General features: G+C 41.5%; 1 protein-coding gene across 9 annotated transcripts in view; it reads right to left on the reverse strand.

The window, feature by feature from the left end:
• Positions 1 to 17,223, reverse strand: part of Ddhd1 (DDHD domain containing 1) — a 75,935-nt gene extending 58,712 nt beyond the window's left edge. For 2 of the 9 annotated variants that reach the window (XM_063247843.1, XM_013154679.3), the window contains exon 1: positions 16,224 to 17,222. In XM_063247843.1, the coding sequence (XP_063103913.1) occupies positions 16,224 to 17,073 (850 nt within the window). In that variant the 5' untranslated portion in view covers positions 17,074 to 17,222. Of the gene's footprint in view, positions 1 to 10,237; positions 10,300 to 16,223 lie in introns of all 9 variants that reach the window. The other 7 variants (XM_063247860.1, XM_023565918.2, XM_063247868.1 and 4 more) reach the window with 5 other exon arrangements.
• Between the last annotated feature and the right edge of the window lie 715 nt (positions 17,224 to 17,938).

Below are 17,938 nucleotides of genomic sequence, written 5' to 3' on the forward strand. Positions count from 1 at the left end.
CCCGCCGTTGAGTGTCCTCGACCACAGAGCTGGACTTGGTACCTCTGTCTGGCCAGCTGTTCCCAAGCTAGACCCTGCCAACAGGCGAAATCAAAAGGACGCGCAGAGGGGGCGCCGCTCCTCCTGGCCCCAGCGTGCTCACCTTGTTGGTGTCCTGCTGGGTGCCTGCCTCTCTCTGCAGTAGGGGCTGACAGAGTGGCATCTCTCCCCGGCCGCTGCCCCTCGCTCTCAGGCCATGAGATGCCGCCTGTGAGCCAACTGTCCCCGGACTACTGTCTGAGCACACGCCAGGGAGCCCGTGGAGACTCCACAGCTGGGCGCCCCCGTGGAAAGCTCTGCCCAACGGCATCCAAGAGCAGGTATGCAGCGGTCCCAGGGGGACAGCATTTCAGAGACCACAGCTGTTCTTCCTAGCAGGCCGCAGCCCCAGCCCTGACTGTGAAGGGACTCTTCCTCTGTGCTCTGCTTAGGTGGCCTTTCACCTGACAGCTCCATAATCTTTACACAGCTTTCTCTTATGAAAAATGGTAAGACAAAATTTCTTAACAAAATAATAGAATAACAATAGTTAACACATTACACGTTATCTTTAAAGTAGGTGCTCAGGGTACAAGACATAGGAATAAAAACTTCTCCAATCGATATTAGCACAAACCTTCCCTGTTAATGAAGACACACTAATAATGTAACTGGTTTGCATTTCTTCCCTTTTCCTATTGTGCTTTCCCTTTCACCCATTCAAGTTCCTTTTTCCTTTTGAATAATTTCTTCCCACTTCACAACATCTGTTGTATATTTTAGAACTTACTTACTCTTTCAGTTTCTCATACCAGGGAAATAATAGGGCGTTTACACATGTGATTTATTTCACATACAAGTATGATCTCAAGTTGCATCCTTTTACCTATGAAAGTCTGAACCTTATCCTTCTTTATGGCTGAGCAATACTCCATTGTACAAAATATCACATCTTTTTAATCCATTCTTCAGTTCATCGGCATTTGGGTTGTTTCCAAGATTTAGTCATTACACTTTGTGCAGCTATAAACAGAAGTACACATATAGTGCTGTGGTATGATTCTTTTTAATCCTTCTGGGAAGATAAACCAGGAGGGGAATAGGTGGGTGGAATGGGACCTTTAATCCTAGTTTTTTTGAGCAGTCTCCACACTGACTGCACCAGTCTACCCTCCTACAATGGTGGAGAGATTTTTTTTTTTTCCTCCACAGTCCCTCAAGCATTTGTTTTTGGTTGATTTCTTGATGACAGCCATTCTTTCTGGGGTGACATGGAATCTCAGTGTAGTTTTAATTTGCATCTCTCAAATGACCAGTGATTTTGAACATTTTTTCATATATTTACTTGCCATTTGCAGTTATTCTTCTGAGAAGTGCGTACTTATCTCAGAGGCCCATTTTTTGATTGGGTCTTTGAATCTGAGTTTGATTTTTTTTTTTCAATTTTTACGTTTTCCCTATTATTTTGTTGTTCTCTTACAAGCCCTTATGTGACATTTTCTCTGTTAAAGTTAGGGAACTGTTTCTGTCTCCTTACTGGGCTTTAATGATAAAACAAGATTTTTCATGGAAGAAGAAACTCAAATAACCTGTAGCATAAAATATGCTCACATTTATTGGTAATCAGAGAGAAATGGAGTCTGAACCAGTTTCATTCCTAGGTGTGTAACCTAGAGAAATTCTGGTAGAGTTATACAAGACAACATACACACCAGAGTTTATTACAGCAATGGTGGTGGTAGTGAAAAACTTAAATGCCCAAGAGGAAAATACACTGTGGCATATTTGTGCAACACAATAACACTACATACACTAAAAACAAATAGCTGGAATTTACATGTGTGAGCATGAATAAATTTCAAAAAGCAACTAAAACAAATTCTAGGAAGATACAAACAGAAAGCAACTGTGTAAATAAAGTTAAAATAAGCAAAAAGTGCCAATGAGAATAATAACCTAAAAAATATGAAGGAAGAAACATTTTTAAAACAGTGGATTGAGAAAACAGGAATGGAATAGGTCACAGGACATTTTAATTGTTTCTGTAACGACTAATACTTTAAGGTAGATGAAGGGGCTACTATTTATTGGTTATGCTACTTGTCCACTTTATGTATTTAAAATATAATAAAATAAATTGATAGGACTTAAGGGGGTGACAAAATAAAATATTAAAAAATTAGTAACTTTTAAATTGGTATATGGAAAGAAAGTAAATTAGGAACTACGTATCAAAATGTTACACTGAATACTTACTCACTAGACAGAATCTGTAATCTGGAGGAATAATGCAGGACAAAAGTAATCAACTAATCATTATCCTAATAATTATTTAGCTTTGCTGCAATACTATTACTGTGAAGAAGTTAGATTAGTAGTTAACAATTATGCAAAAATTCTGTCTTATAAAACAAATACAACTCAAAATACTAAATTATGCTTTGACTAATGTCAATAGTATCTACCACTGGCCAAGTTTAAGTAAATTTCAAAGGGGTAAGGAATTATGCACATACAGCTGTATCCTAAATACTGAACTTTTTGATTTAAGAAGTACAGCCTTGAGAATTTTAAAGCCTGCAAGCAAGCTCTTCTGCAGTATAGTTGTACAATTAATTGGTTTACTATCCAAGTCTTTTTTTTTTGGTACCAGGGATTGAACTCACGACCTCATGCTTGCCAGGCAGGCACTTATGACACTGAACTAAATCGCCAGCCCAGCTACCCAAGTCTTAAGTTTGCTAGGGCTGCCACAACAAAATACTACAATCTGGGTGGCTTAACAGAAATTTAACTTTTCACGGTTGGAGTCTGGAAATCCAGGACCAAGGTGTTAGCAGCTCTGGGTTCTGTGAGGTCTCTGTCTGGCTTGCAAGTAACGCTCTCCCTGAGTTCTCACACAGTCTTTCTCCTCTGTGTCCAAGTTTCCTCCTTTTGTAAGAACACATGTTAGATTGAATTCAGCGGATTAGGGCCCATCCTGACACATTTTAACTTTATCACCTCCTCACTGTCCTAACACAGGACAAACACAGTCATGTCCTGAGGTGCTGACAATTAGGCTCCAACACACCACGAATCTTGGAGGACACAGTTCATCCCACAGTGACCCTCTCAAGTTTTATTACATGATCCTTTCACGCAATCACATTATATTCTCGCTTGTTCTCTCAAATTTTAATTTGTAGAAGGCAGGTTTTAATGCTTTTACCAACCCCTTTCATTTCAATTTGGAAAACAGATTTTAATCATAGAGTGTTTTATGTTAAGGCCTTCAAGTTTAATGGAACTCAGCTCTGTGGAAATTTACATGCTTAGGGCAAAATTGAAGATGAAATTTATGCATATTAGCTTAGTGGAGATCATCAAGATTATACTGACATAGCCATTCTAATATACAAGTCACTGTATCTGCAGTTACAATGCTTATTAAAAACAAAATAAATATTTTAATGCAATTGGAGCTTTTAGAATCAATCAACAGTGTCATTCCAACTTCTCTTTTTTTTTTTGAGACAGAATGTCACTATGTACTGCAAGCCACTTTGAATTCGCTTATGTAGACCAGGCTGGAGTCAAATTCACACCCTCTTGCCTCAGCCTGAATGCTAGGATTACAGGCATGTGCCAGCACTCCTGGCTCAAACTTTTTTTCCTTGTCAATGTTTTCATAGTGTTAACCTAGCTTTCCAAACCTGACTACCAGAATCACTCAAGGAATTAAAGTCATTAACATTTAAGAAATTACTGAAAACTAAGTAATTCACATTACAAAAGAGAAGTACAACTTTTAGGAAGATGGCAAACATCAAAATGCCAAAGTGGTTACTCTTCAGTGGGATTAACTATAAATGAAACATAATTGCCTCAGAATTTAAGCTCTAAATTGGGTATAAACCAAAAGAAAACTAAAATCATTTTTCAGAGAAGACGAACATGGTGGAAAGAGAACATTTACGCAGTCAAATTTCACAATGCTAATGGGTACAGATGCAAAAGCTTCCACAATATGCCATTTATGGAAAATGGATGCACCTTGAGATTATAATGTTAAGTGAAATAAATCAGATACACAACATTAAATATTACATGGTTTTTCCTGTATAAGACACCCAAAGCATGAAGAGCAAAATAAATAGCAGATAATAGGAAACTTAGAAAAGATCTTTTGCAAATGGAAAAGAACCAAAAAATGGACAGGGCAGAAGAGGACAGCAGAAGGGCATGCAAAAGTAATTAAGATGTGTTATATACATATACCATCTTCCTTTGACGAATATAATTATTATTGTAGTGGTTGAGTGTGTCAGCTTGAGAAGTTAGAATCTTAACTAAATCGGCTCAGCAATTCTATACCCTAGGTCAATTCAATGCCTGAACAGTGCAGAGGAAAAATGAGGAAGGACAGACTGGCTTCTGTTCTTTGGAGGAGCTCCAGTCTTCATTTTCAGCTTGGATATCACCTCCTGGTTTCTAGCAGACTCTCTGGCTTCCACCTTGATCCTTCAGCCTTTTGGTGTTGACTCCTTAGCCTTCTGCCTCACTCCCATCAGCCTCCCGATACGGACTGGCATGGTACACTGCAGTGAACTCCACACCCGGGATGGAACCCTTTGGTCCCCAGTGTGCTGACACTTTCCACACGCTTCCTCATCTGACTCTGCCTGGTCATCACATTCCCATCAGCCACAATATGGGGGCATTGAGGAATGTTCTCAGAAAGTTACTGCCTTAGTAGTGGGGAGAAAGTATTCCAAAGTGAAAGCTGATCTGACTCTTAACTTTGTTACAAAGAAAGTCTTGACAGGCTCAAACTAAGGTAATGCAACTGTGTATAAGAACAAAGCTGTACAATACTAAATGAATCGCACAAAATCTAACAAGTGTTTGAATACCCAACAGGTATTCAAAACACAAAAAAATATAACTCAAGAGAAAGTCAACAGAAACAGACCCAGAAATAAAATAGATGGTAAAATTAGCAGAAAAAAAGTATTAAAAACAACCATTACACTTCCTAGACCCAAAAAGGCAGAGGAAAATATGAATATGATTAGAAAAGAATAGAAGATATAAAAATATGTCTAAATTGAACTTCTGGAGAGAGGAAACATAATATAAGAAATGAAAAAAAAATATAAAATAAGATCAATACCAGATTAGACAATACAGAACATCAGTGAGGCTCTTTATGTTCACATTATGGAAACAGGACATATTCACTCAAAAGTAACAAAAGAAATTATTTAAAATGAAATACAAAGAAAAAGAAGAAGAAAGAAAAAAAGAAAATCACAGCCATGGGCCAAGTTCAAAAGTACAGAGATGTGGTATGAAATCTAGCAGACTTTTATAGAGCAGGCATCCAAGAAATGGCGAACAGAGAAATAAATTTGGAGAAAGAGCCAGACACTTTACAGATGTAATGAAAGCTATAAACCGGCATACCTCCTACAATCTGAATGAATCCCATGTAGATAAACTATGAGGCAGGCCACACCAGGATACATCATTAACAAAATTTCCAAAAGTAACTAAAAATTTAGGGAGAGCTCTACCATAAAAGATAACGTCTAGAAGAACAACTATAAAAATAATAGCAAACTTCTCATCAGAATATATGAAAATGAATGACAGTACGGTAGTATGTTTATTTTTTTAGTACCAGGGATCCAACTTACAACCTGGTGCTTGCCAAGTAGGTGCTATGCCACTGAGCTACACCCCACGGTAGCATGTTTAAAGTTCTGAAGGAAATAAAACTGTCAATCTCAGATTACAAAACCAGCCAAATACATTTCAAGAATGAAGGGGAAACAGCTTTTTAAAAATGTCTTTAAAAAGTTGCTTAAGTTGCAGGAAGGTGAAAGAGCATTTATTCCTGCCCATCAATAAGACAAGCAAACTTTTTAATTTATAAAATTACAATTTTTCTAGAACTCTTCATATAGTTGAAGTCATAGGGCAACTAAGTAAGACAATGTCTGAGGAGGATAGGAAGAAACAGGATGCAAGCATTTGCTTACTGGGGACAGGGTAGAGGACCTAACTGCTAAGGTCAAGTGTGGACTACAGTGGGAGTGTAGAGCTCCTAGGAATTTAGATGCAAAGGGAAACTGTACCTCCTTATAGGATCTTCTCACTAGATCCGGAGCTCATAAAAAGATGGGGAATGACAGCAAACTCAAGTACCTGCTCTGTGGTGCAGGCTTGAGAGGGGAACGTGGCCGGAACCAAGGAGCACCACAGCAATAAGCAAGTAGGAAGAACAACAGAGGTGAAGACAGTAAGTGATAGTGTGAAGGATAATCTTCCTAGAATCTACTGAAATGCAGCCTTGGACTGGCTACCAAAGTAAAGCTAACTGTTGGGGTGGAAAATCTATGGCATGCATGTTGTTTTTCTTTTAAAACAAAAGATGTTAATGAATGAGTTATTTTTCCTAAACTAAGACCTAACTAATCAGGTTTAACTGCAGAATAAAACCTGCAGTTTATTTGCATTAAATGAGTTTTGTGTTGCTGTTTGGGCACTTGTCTGTAAAAAACTTGCCATCACTGATCTGGAATGTTAGTAAAGCCCAACTATAGACTGAGCTTAGCAAGAGATAATGGGCAGGGCTTAGACTAATGCTGAGAGAAATACAGAGTAAAGACCAGGCTCAAGAGATTTCACTAGGGGACAAATTGATTTGGTGAAGGAAATTTCAAGGTAACTCTATGTTCAGGCTGTTGGATGGATACTGCTTGTTACTTTTAGCAAAATCTATAGCAAGAATCAGTTGCAAAAGGCAGAATTAAATGATTTTAAAATCTTGTGTTTTTGTTAGTAAAGAAGCACATACAAAGTTGGGGCCATGGAAAGCATGGCTGTATTAAAACAAAGCTAAGGGTCTTGCATAGGGACAACAGGAAAGATGCGTTGAGGATATCTCAGAAATCAGCAAGACCCCACCTTTTACAGGCTCAAAGGTACAAAATTGTAAAGATTTCTTTTCAGAAGACAGGCCCTGAATCCCTTGTCCTAAAAAGGCCACCTCCCTAGGAAATTAGCTTAACAGGATTTGTTTCACAGTGCGCAGCCATCTAGGCACTGAAGAGGCCTCTGCAGCCATGCACTGCTTGTGCTCATCCATATGGTGGTAATTTTTCAGGTATATAGAATGCAAAAGTTGTGGGTTGAGGGAAGCCTCCACTCAGATTTCAGAAGGCCTAGGAGGCTAGGTAATAGGTCCCTGAGAGAGCAGTATGTGACACTCTTAAGAATGAGGCCAAAAGTGCTTAGGAACTTGTCATGGAAGTAAGCAAGGCCATCCCAAGAGAGGCTATGAGGGTTACAACCAGCAATATCGTAGAGGCAAGAATGCTCACGTATCTTAGAACTCACATCTTGCCACAACTTGCCCCAGGTGCTGGACATGGGAACTACAGGATTTAATGTTTGCTCAATAGGGCTTTGGTCACGCTTTGATTCAGTTCTTTTCTATCCTCCTGTTCATTTAAAATGGACATTATTTACCTTATGCCACTGTATGTTGGAAGTATTTAACCTTTCTTGATTTTTACAGGGACTTATGGCTAACAGTTTGCTTTGAGTCTCAGAGTAGACTTTGAACTTGGACTTTTCTGCAACTTTGGAACTGTTAAAGCTTTGACAACTGTTAAGGATGGACTAAATGTATTCTGGGTAGAAATATACATGAATATTTTGGGGAGTCATTGTAGAATGTTCTGGTTTAGTTCTAAAATGTTCCCTGAAACTCATGTGCTCAGGGGCAGGGCTTTGGGAAGATGATTCGACCATAGGAACCTATGTTCATCAATGAATTAGTCTACTGATGAGTTTAACAGCTGGTGTATTGTTAAAGAGGTAGGGCCTCGCTGTGAAAAGCGAGGAACTGGGGGGAATAATCTGAAAGGTTTTATCTCCCTCCCTGGCTTCTCCTTTCTCTCTCTGCTTCCTGGATGCCATAACATAAGCAGCTTTTGATGCTCAGGTCCTTCTATCATGCAGTTTCTGCCTTACAGCCAGATAACCATCAGCCAAAATAAACATTTCCTCCTTTAAATTGTGGGTGTCAGGTATCTTGTGCATGTGACAAGGAAAGGGACTAAGACACCAACACATCTCCTATAATCAGAATTTTTGGGATATCAAAAAGGAAGATTCTCAGGCTCAGCTCAGATCTCTTAAATCAAATCTCTAGGGATGAGATCTGAGAATCTGCAGTCTTAACAGTCTTCCTAATTATTAGGCTCAAGGAAATCTACAAACTATTAGTCTAAGACAAGAGGGCATTTGCAGACAAAGGAACACAACTGGTCAATTCAGAAATCGAAGTGTCTTCCAACGCCCTCACCTTCATTTGGTTCAGTCTCAAGACTACAGGAGGACTAAGGGCCCTCAAGCGTGACATTTCGTTGTGATTCTCAGAAATCACCGGTGATTAAGCAGGTTATGAGCACATGAATACAAACATAGTATGTGCGTATGTACACATGTATTCTGTCATTAAGTTTAGGCTGAAGTAGCTGTGGAGGAGTCACAACTTACCATCCTTTTTTCTAACAAGTAAAACTGGCCTATCACATCATTTTTAATTTCCAGAAAATAAGATTTCTAGTTCTAGACAACTATACTGGCTGGACTCAGGTACATTAACTGACACTGTGCTAAGTACTTTCTCTCTATATATACATATATTTCAACTGACTCAATAGTAATAGTGTATCATCTTGAAAATACTTCTGTGAGGCAGGAACAATCTTCACTTACAAAGGAGAAACTAGGCCATGAGATCATCACTTGTTCAAGGTCAGACAGCTACAGAAAAGCAAAGATTAAACAAAGCCCATACAGCTTTTATTGCCAAAGCTAGGAAGGGAATGGCTTCCTCAAATCTCTGGACTAGGGATAGACTGAAGATTATTTTAAGTTAGATCTTCTAGAAAATGCCAGTGCATAGCTACCATCCCTATTACTGCTGGTTTGAATTGCAGGTCAGTTAAAGAGGAATTCTTAGTTGCAGGCTGCGGTCTCCTGCACCATGAGACTTTGTTGTGGGCCATTTCTTCCTTGCCAACATGGCAGAAAACCAAGAACACTACTGGCTCTGCCTCAACTGGAAACTGAGCGGTCTTTCAGAAAACTGTGAAGTTCTCAATTGTACCAAAAATGTTGGTAGGTGGTAGAGATGATCTAAATGAGAGGAGTCCGTACCTCCCACATCTGTTGACAATATCTACATACCAAGAAAAAAAAAAAAAGATACTCAAGAATGTAGAATGCGTCTATGGAAATGAATTTCTCTCTCTACAGGCAGGAGACTGTAAGGAGTAACTGGGCCAAGCAGAAGAATAGACTATGTAGCCTGAGAGACTGGCAAGAATCACAAGGGAGGAGAACAGCAGCAGGGCCCTTGGGCCCTGCTTGTCTAAGAAGTTATTACCAAGACAGCAGGCTAAGAAATATGACATCAGGAAAGACCACAAATCAAAACAAAAGATCCAAGAACATAAAGTAGGGTGTGAATGTGGAGGAACAGAAAAGGCAGCATAACAGACAAAGTTATACAGAATGCTCCAGTCATTGTATTTTGAGATCTTTAAATGTTTTAAGTCATTTATTAAAATAATTCTAAAAGACAGGTACCATTGTCCACATTTTTTCAGAAAAAATTAAGAGAGTTTAAGTTTCCGAGGCTACATAGATACTAACTACAGGGCACAGAGGGGATCTGTGCCAAAACAGTCAGTCTGCCTCCAGTGGTCCTGCACATTCTCACTCACTATGCAATGTCACCCCTCTAGAAAAGCCATTTAGGAAACATGCAGGTAGGTGGCAGAGAAAAACAAATGGTAAGTTGTGATATGTTGAAAGGATCTGAAAACAATATTACATGTGGCCTGTCTTGTTCTCTGACAAGTTGGAGGTCTTTCCATGAAAAAATCTGAAGTAAGTCTTATCCTGCATTTCAGGATTGCAGCATTTACAGTGAGGTGGAGTTACATAATTCTCTCCCACAAGAGAAAAGTACTGTAGCATAACAGAATGTAGTTTATACAAAATAATGCAACAGGTTAAGTAGTAAACAGCTTAATGAACAGCAACTATATCCTGGAAGATATCCTGCAATACAGAGTCCACCAAAAAAAAAAAATGTATACAGACTTCAGGAAAAGAAAAACAGTACGATATTTTTTCCAACAGATGGTATTACCTTCACATGGGGTACTCCAGAGGATATCAGATAGCACAGAAAATCCACCATAATGCTGGCCCCTAGAGAAGAAATTGAAAATACATGTGCAGCAATTGCAACGACCAAGGTTACCCAGGCAGTGGTTTGTCACACTAGTAAATGTACCTCTTTATAACTGCAGAGATCAAAGGCAACTTGTATTCATCTCGAAAGTCAATAAGTTTAAGTATTAAAATATTTATATAAGTTTTTCTTTTCCTGATGCATGCAGGTTTTTTTGGGCAGACTCTGCACAAGGTATCATTTTTTTTCTAGTAAAAGGCAAAGAGCAGAATATGAGGACCTTGTGCTAATTCTGAATAGGAAATGCATCAGTAGTTGGCTTTACAATGAGAACGCTGAGAGGTAAGTACTGTTGGTAAGCCTTGCAGACACGTGCTCTTCTCTCACTAAACACCAGCGGGACAGCAAAGGTTCATGTCTGCAGGTCAGACATGATGGAAAGGTAAGTGCCACTGAAAGTGCCTGAGACCTGCTTGGTTTGAGCATTGCTCAACACTCTCTCTGGTCACTCTGAAGTAGACTTTTTCTGATGATTGTTTTTTTGGTTCAAAGCAAAGACTTTATTTTCCACTTTATAAGTGAACTTGAAGGTAGATTAAAATGCATACCAGATGTTAAAATGTAGATTTACTGAAGGTCTAGGTGAGTAAATCAGACAATTCTATAGGCTCACAATGGATTTAATCAATAAAATATGAACCAGAAGTTAGTCATTTGGAATAAATACCAAAATACAAGAGTGGGATAACATTCATCTGTGTTGTTTCTACTGTGTAGAAGCAATTCCAATTCTCATCATCATCTCATGTAACTGCACAGCAAACTCCATGGCACACGACTTAGAAATCTTCAGGTTTAGTGTAGTCCATCCACTTCTTTGCTCCATCTCATGCACCTTAAAAGCTATTCTGTATCAACATTCAGAATAAGGTCCACTGAGAAGCAGCCAAAAGGAGAATCAGTAACAGAGAGATTTCTATTCATATAGTTAAAACTATATTCTAGCACATAAACGTTTGAGTTCCAACTACTTGGAATAGTCATCCACCATCCTGATGGAATTTATAAGTATTTTCCTAAGATTTCCAGATATTTTATCCAAAGTCTTGTGATATAGAAATACCAATAATAGTGTAATTTCCAAAGGCTGGTCTGGACCCTGACAAGTATTCAACAGACTTCATTTGAACGTAAAAAACAATAATCATAATCTGGCTATAGCTAAATGTAATAAGGAAACTGGATAAATATTAACGAATATCTAATTTATTCTTGGTAGCAATCTGGTAAAGTATTATGTAAGATAGAACTGCTTCTGTATCATCTTATTCATTTTTCTGTATTTGTTGTTTAGCAGAGGCTACTCCTATTTTTTACCATCCTAAATTTCAATTGTTCCCTAATGCAGGGGCATCAAAATATACGTTTATTATGTGTTTCATCCCTTAATACATATAGAATCAAAATAATAGAATTTTAGAATATATATATATATATATATATACACATACATAGTAACTTTAGAAAACATTTTTCCTTTATTTTACCTTTCAATGACTTTTTAGGAATATACTGTGACAAAAGAAAGAAAAAGAAAAAGAAAAAGAAAAAGAAAAAGACAGGACTGTCGGTACACACAGCTTTTGCTAGTGTTGTCAGCTTTTTTACTTTTGATAACATGTATAGTTTAAATTCCATCCTGCTCATGAAAAGATAAAGGCCTTAACATGAGATTCCTCAACTAATAATCGGCCAATAATCTTCATTTTAGGCTTCCTGTAACACATTCACCATTTTAGTTTCCCTCTCAAGTCTTCTCCCACCCTTCGCCCCTCAGTATCCATCCTTCTCCAAGAAGTCCTTAACCAGACTTGCCCTGTTCTCTCCAGAAAAGGGCTGGCCACAGGATTCCAGATATCAAGGATCTCAACAAAACACAAACCACAGGAGTTGACGTGGAGATAAAAGACCCAAGAAATAAAGCTCAGAAGAAGGAAGAGTACAAAAATTCCCTTAACAACAAAATAGAAGAGGCAGAAAGAAAAGACAGGATTGACAGGAAAAAACCATGTTAAGTATTCTGAACATTTACAGCATTTGAGCAACATGCAGTATTATATTAAAGCCAGATACACACAGGCTGAGTCAACAGATCAGTTTTTAAACTCAGGGCACACGGTAAAGACAAAAAGAAGCCTCAGAAGCCGTGGTCAGGCAGAGCCAAGGTCTGTCTCCGTATGCATCACTAGCATTCCTATCCTTGTGCTGTCTCAGGAGGCTCTGAAAAGGCACTGTGAGGAGCCCTGATCTGGGGTTTGGGGGTTCTCAGAAGGCTTCCGCCAAACTCTAAATATACTGAACACTCAGAATTCCAAGGCTGCTCTCTTGTCAGGGCTAGGGAAGCCTAACACAGTTAAAAGAGATAAAAGTCTCCAATAAGAGTTTTTAGGGTCAGGCATGTTAACAGCTGGCCTGTACTTCCTGAGTTCTGCTTAATTGGAGACAGAAACTAATCAAGAAAAGGTATCCTTCATACCTTTGGACTGTATTATTGTCTCCTGATGCTCTATGTCACATAAAGGACTGTTACCATTGTTGCTGGTGGTTTTTTTTTTTTTTTGGTCTTTCTGAGACAAGGTCTCCCTATGCAGTTCAGGCTAGCTTTGAGCTCATTTTGTTGCCCTGCCAGGCCTGGAATTTGCAGTGATCCTCTTGCCTCAGCCTCCTAAGTGCTGGGATGGGATTATACGTGTATGCCACCATGCCCAACTTTTGTTTTGTTTTGGGATTGAACCTAAGGTCCCACATGCACTAGGCAAACAAATGCTCTATCATTAAACTGTATCCCTAGCTGTTATTCATACTTGACTAAGTAACATAGTTACATTTTGCAAATTTAATGTACACTCCGCATTTAAGGGGAAAGTTCTAGTTTATTTCTTTTTGCTGGAAATGTAATTTTCCCTTGATTTCATTATTATCACAAAGACAGCCGGTTAATTTCTAAAGTATCTGAAATTAAAAAAGGTTTAAAATTGTAACAGGCATTATGAGAATGGGGAAGAGGAGACACTTCTGGTTCACAGTATAAATCTGGTCAATAAAAATATGTATTACTCAATGAACGGAAATCATACATTATCTAATATGTACTATACCGAGGCCATCAATTCTAACCTCATGAACTCTATGATTTTTCATATCTCCTCCCATCAGTTATTACTAAATGCTTTGGCCACTTTCCACTGTTAGGCCACAAAAATCTATACAGCCAATCACACACCATTTGGTAAAGCCACTTGCTGGACTTTTTTTTTTTTAAACCTTTCATTATTATTCAGAAGGTTTCCAAAAAGATAAAAAAGGAAAAGTAAAACGGTCAAAAACTGCACAGTACTCTAACAGTTCCACCATTTGAAAAAAAAAGAATGATGAGAACATTTTGGGACTGAACCTTCCCAAGGAGGAGTAAAAATTTATGTGATTCACAGATACCTGAAGAATCAAGTAAAATAATTACATAGGATTTGGGGAGAAATGGAAAATTAAAGAATATCACATACATACATACAAACCTGTTTTCATTGTATACTGAATGACATCTATGGATAATAAAAGAATTGTACAAAAATAAAATGCTAAGATGGAGACCAAAGAGGTATTGTTCATATATTAAAGTAATTTATAAAGTACACTTGGCATTATAGTTTCCTGCTTTAGGAAAAAAGACTGGAGAAGCCTAACTCTGGATCATCTTCAGTTACCTTTTGTAGGCCTTCACCATTTCTTGACTGATTTACTGCACCAGCATTCTAGTGAACTTTGTTTCTATTCTCCAATCCCACTTTTGCACAGAAACTAATCACACCTACTTGTAATAGACCACCTTCAACTGCTTCATTGCGACTCTCAGAATAGAATCCAAGCTCCTCGGCACTACACACATTCCCCCAGAGGCACCATTCCTGTGCTCCAGTCCCAGGCCAGATCCCAGCCCTCATACCTCCTATGCTCAAATCCCAAACCCACTAGTGTCTTGTCCCCTGAAGGTGCAGGGTTAGTTTCCTCATAATGCCTCCCAGGTTTTTCATGTGCCACCGTGTCCTTGCATATGCTACCCATCTCAGTGGAACACCTGATTCCCTGCTTCCTGTGCCTCATTAAACTCATCCTTCAGGATGCAGTCTTACATCTAGTGGAACCTTTCCTAATGCCCTCACCCTCCGAAGGGTCAGAGGCTTTTCAGACACGGCAGTGTATTCTCAACTGGACTAATGTAATGAATTAACACATTCTAGCTGAGTGACCTTGAACAACTTCGGTAATTTCACTGGCTCCATTGCTTCCTCTTACTAAAGCATTCATTCACTATCATAGTGCAACACTGAATGTCAAAAATCATTTATAAACAATGAAGCACCACATAAATATTAAAAATTTTATCATAAACCAAAAGAGCACAAGGTTTTCTAGGTGTTTATACTTCAGTTTAATCTAAGGATAAGATTCATCAATCCTGATTTCCAGTCCCCTCTCCAAGAGATGCCCTGCATTTCCCCCTAATTTCTGGTTTCACTAAGTCCTTTCACTAAGTCCTTCTATCTTCAGGAAAAAAAAAATCTACAGTGATGTTTAGGTCATTTAAGGAAAACACGAAGTGGGAAGCTACTGAATAATACAGACTTTGCTTTTTCCTGCCTTTCCCAGTGACTTTACAGGAGTGCTGTGTTAATATGTACAGTCACTCAGTAATATAAAAAGAATGCTAACACACAATCAGTTAGTAAATATGAAAGCACTGAAAGAGTGAATATAAGCATATTCTGTCCTTAATAAGTTCATAATCAAAAGGAACGAGTGATGTAACAGATTCCACATGAATCTGACCTTAAGAAATGTTTAACAAATGCTTTTCTTGTCATCTTCAAGTGCAATAAATTTCCTGCTATTCCATGTGATGATCTGGCACATGTTCTAATTGCTTTTAGTGACTTATGCTTGCCCTATGAATATTTTAACATTATCAGAATCACTGAAGTGATTCAACTCATGGTCATTGAGTATCTGCTACATTCAGCCTTATCAGAGTACAAAGATAAAGGTAATGGACTGCTCACGAGTCACTAAATGTATCCAAGGAAACTAAGCAGTCAGTACATGTTATTATTACAAAGCCGAAAGCTGCAAGGTGTGTGGAGGACCTAATATAGTAACAATCAACAAATGCATTTGATTTAGGACCCTAATGGTGGCCAACAATTGCTATTCATATTGAATACCTAGTATATACTAATATGTAATACTTGCTGCATGCATCAGCAGGTATCTGCGATCATCTCCTTCCCAAACCAAGCGCTGTTTCATGCCCTTTAAAGGTACACTTGCTCGTTTCCAACATCCCTCAGTTTTATAGATGAGGCACAGGTTTTGTTAATTCCCCAAGATTAAGAGTTAAAAATAAAAGCAAGTATATATAAATAAGGTCCTGAGAGAAAAACCTGCGTATCCTCGGAGCGCGCGGTCCCACTTGACATAACCGCTTCCCGCAGTGCTTCCCACCTCTCCAGGGCGCACCCAGCGGGAACACCACATCACCTTCGGGGTACAGGGAAACAACTGAGATCCCTCTCGGACTGGGGACCCGTTTCTGGATCACCTCCAGGGACGACAGCCACGCTCAGCTCGTTCAGAGGCGCCACCCCGGCGGCATCCTCTGCTGGGCAGTTTGGGATCCGGGGTCTACTCCTTCTCCTTCCACACCCCGGCGGCATCCTCTGCTGGGCAGTTTGGGATCCGGGGTCTACTCCTTCTCCTTCTCCTTCCACCTGCCCGCCCGCCCTGCACCTTCCGCAGTCCCCGCTGACCGCCGCGCGCAAGGCCTCCCGCGCCCCCGTCTCCACCGTCCAGTCCCCAGCCCGCACGACCCCGGCCAGCCACTTACGGTTCCAGTACACCGGGTAGCACTCCCCCTGGGTCACATCCACCTCGTAGAGGCCGCCGCGAACGCACACCGGCTCAATGTGCACCTGCCCCTCGGTGTTCCGCTCGCGCCCTGCAGCGCGCGGACAGAAGCCGCAGGCACGGTCCCCGTTGTCGTTGCCGTCTTCCTCGGTGGAGCGACCGGGGTCGGCCGGTCCGCGGGCAGGGTCGTCATCGCGGGCTTGGGCGCCGGCGGCCGGCAGCAGCGTCCGGAAGGCGAGCTCGATGCGCAGCGAGTCGTAACCGATGAAGGGCTTCCAGGTCTTCTTGTCTTCACGGTAGAACCAGCGCACCTCCTCGGGGCCCAGCTCCGCCACCACCTCGTAGCGGTGCCGGGCGGCCGGACCCCCGGGCCGGGCGCGCTTCCTCTCCCCGGGGCCCGCGCCCGCCGCGCCGCCGCCGCCGCCGCCGCCGGAGTTCGCAGGCAGCAGCGCGGGCGACGGCGGCGGGTGCAGCGACGACGAGCTGCCGGCGCCGCCGCTCTCGCCCTCGCTGTAGTAGCGCAGCGAGGAGCCCGACTCGGCCGAGCTGAAGTAGTTCTCGTCGCTGAGCGACGGCTCCAGCGCCAGGTGCGGGAGGTCGTCGGCCCCCGCCGCCAAGTGCAGCCCCGGATCCCCGCGCAATAGCGCCAGCGACACACCGCTGTCGCCCGGCTCCCCTCCGGGGAGGTGTTCGTAGCCCCAGCCGCCGCCGCCACCACCACCGCCGCCGCAGCCGAACGCCGGCCCCGCGTCCGCGCCCAGCTCCCAGGCGCCGCCGCCCCGGCCGTTACGCTCGGGGCTCCGCGGGGAGCCGTGGCCCGGGAAGTTCATGGTGCCGGGCCGCGCGCCGAGCCGTGGCCCCCACAGCTTCCGCCTCACATCCAGCGCCGCCGCCCTCTCCGCCGGGGTTTTTAATCTTTCAAAGCCGGGACAGAGCTGCGGCGCCGGCAGCTGCGGCGATGGCTCCGCCCCCCGCGTTCGCGGGCCCGCCCATTGTCACGTAGCCCGGCGTGGGCGGAACTAGGAAGGCCCCGCCCCAAGCCCCGCCCCGGAAGTTCTGTCTGCGGCGCCAAACTCCACTCTTATCCCCTTCCTCCCTCCATCCTTCCAGGTCTATGGCCTCTCCGCCGGAACGGTCGGGTCAACCCGGGTCTCCTGCCTAGTTTGACCTGCTCTCTTTCGTGACCGCGCCTGCGCTTCGCTGCACAGCTGCCTTGGCCCGGTTCTCCTGAAGTCCCGAGCCCAGCTGTGGTGAGGCTTTACGCAGTCCATCCTGAGCCTGGAGGCTTCTGCCGCTCCAGAGTCCCTTGCAAGTTGCTTGCCTGCAATCACTTTTTTCTAAAGTACACATTTTTGATCATTTTGAATGAGTACGTTTATTGTGGAGGGTTGGCACGTGTACATACTGTGTCTTAATGCTTTTTACTTCTCTCTTCTGCCTCCATCTCTAGATCCCTGCCCATCTCCAAAAGCTCTACTTCTCTGTATCCTATATATATAATAATATCCTATATATATAATAATAAAAGCATATGTCTTTTATTATTTAAACTTTGGGTCCCTCATATAAGAGAAACCATGCAATGGTTAACATTCTGTGTCTGATTTGTTTCATTTAACATTACGGTCTGAAGGTGCATCCATTTTCCTACAAATGATGAAGATACATCCTGCTTTATGGCTTAGTATTTCTCAG

This window comes from Cavia porcellus, unplaced genomic scaffold, assembly GCF_034190915.1.
Source record: "Cavia porcellus strain 051 isolate PalLab524CR breed Dunkin Hartley unplaced genomic scaffold, mCavPor4.1 scaffold_1, whole genome shotgun sequence".
In the NCBI taxonomy this organism is placed as follows: Eukaryota; Metazoa; Chordata; class Mammalia; order Rodentia; family Caviidae; genus Cavia; species Cavia porcellus.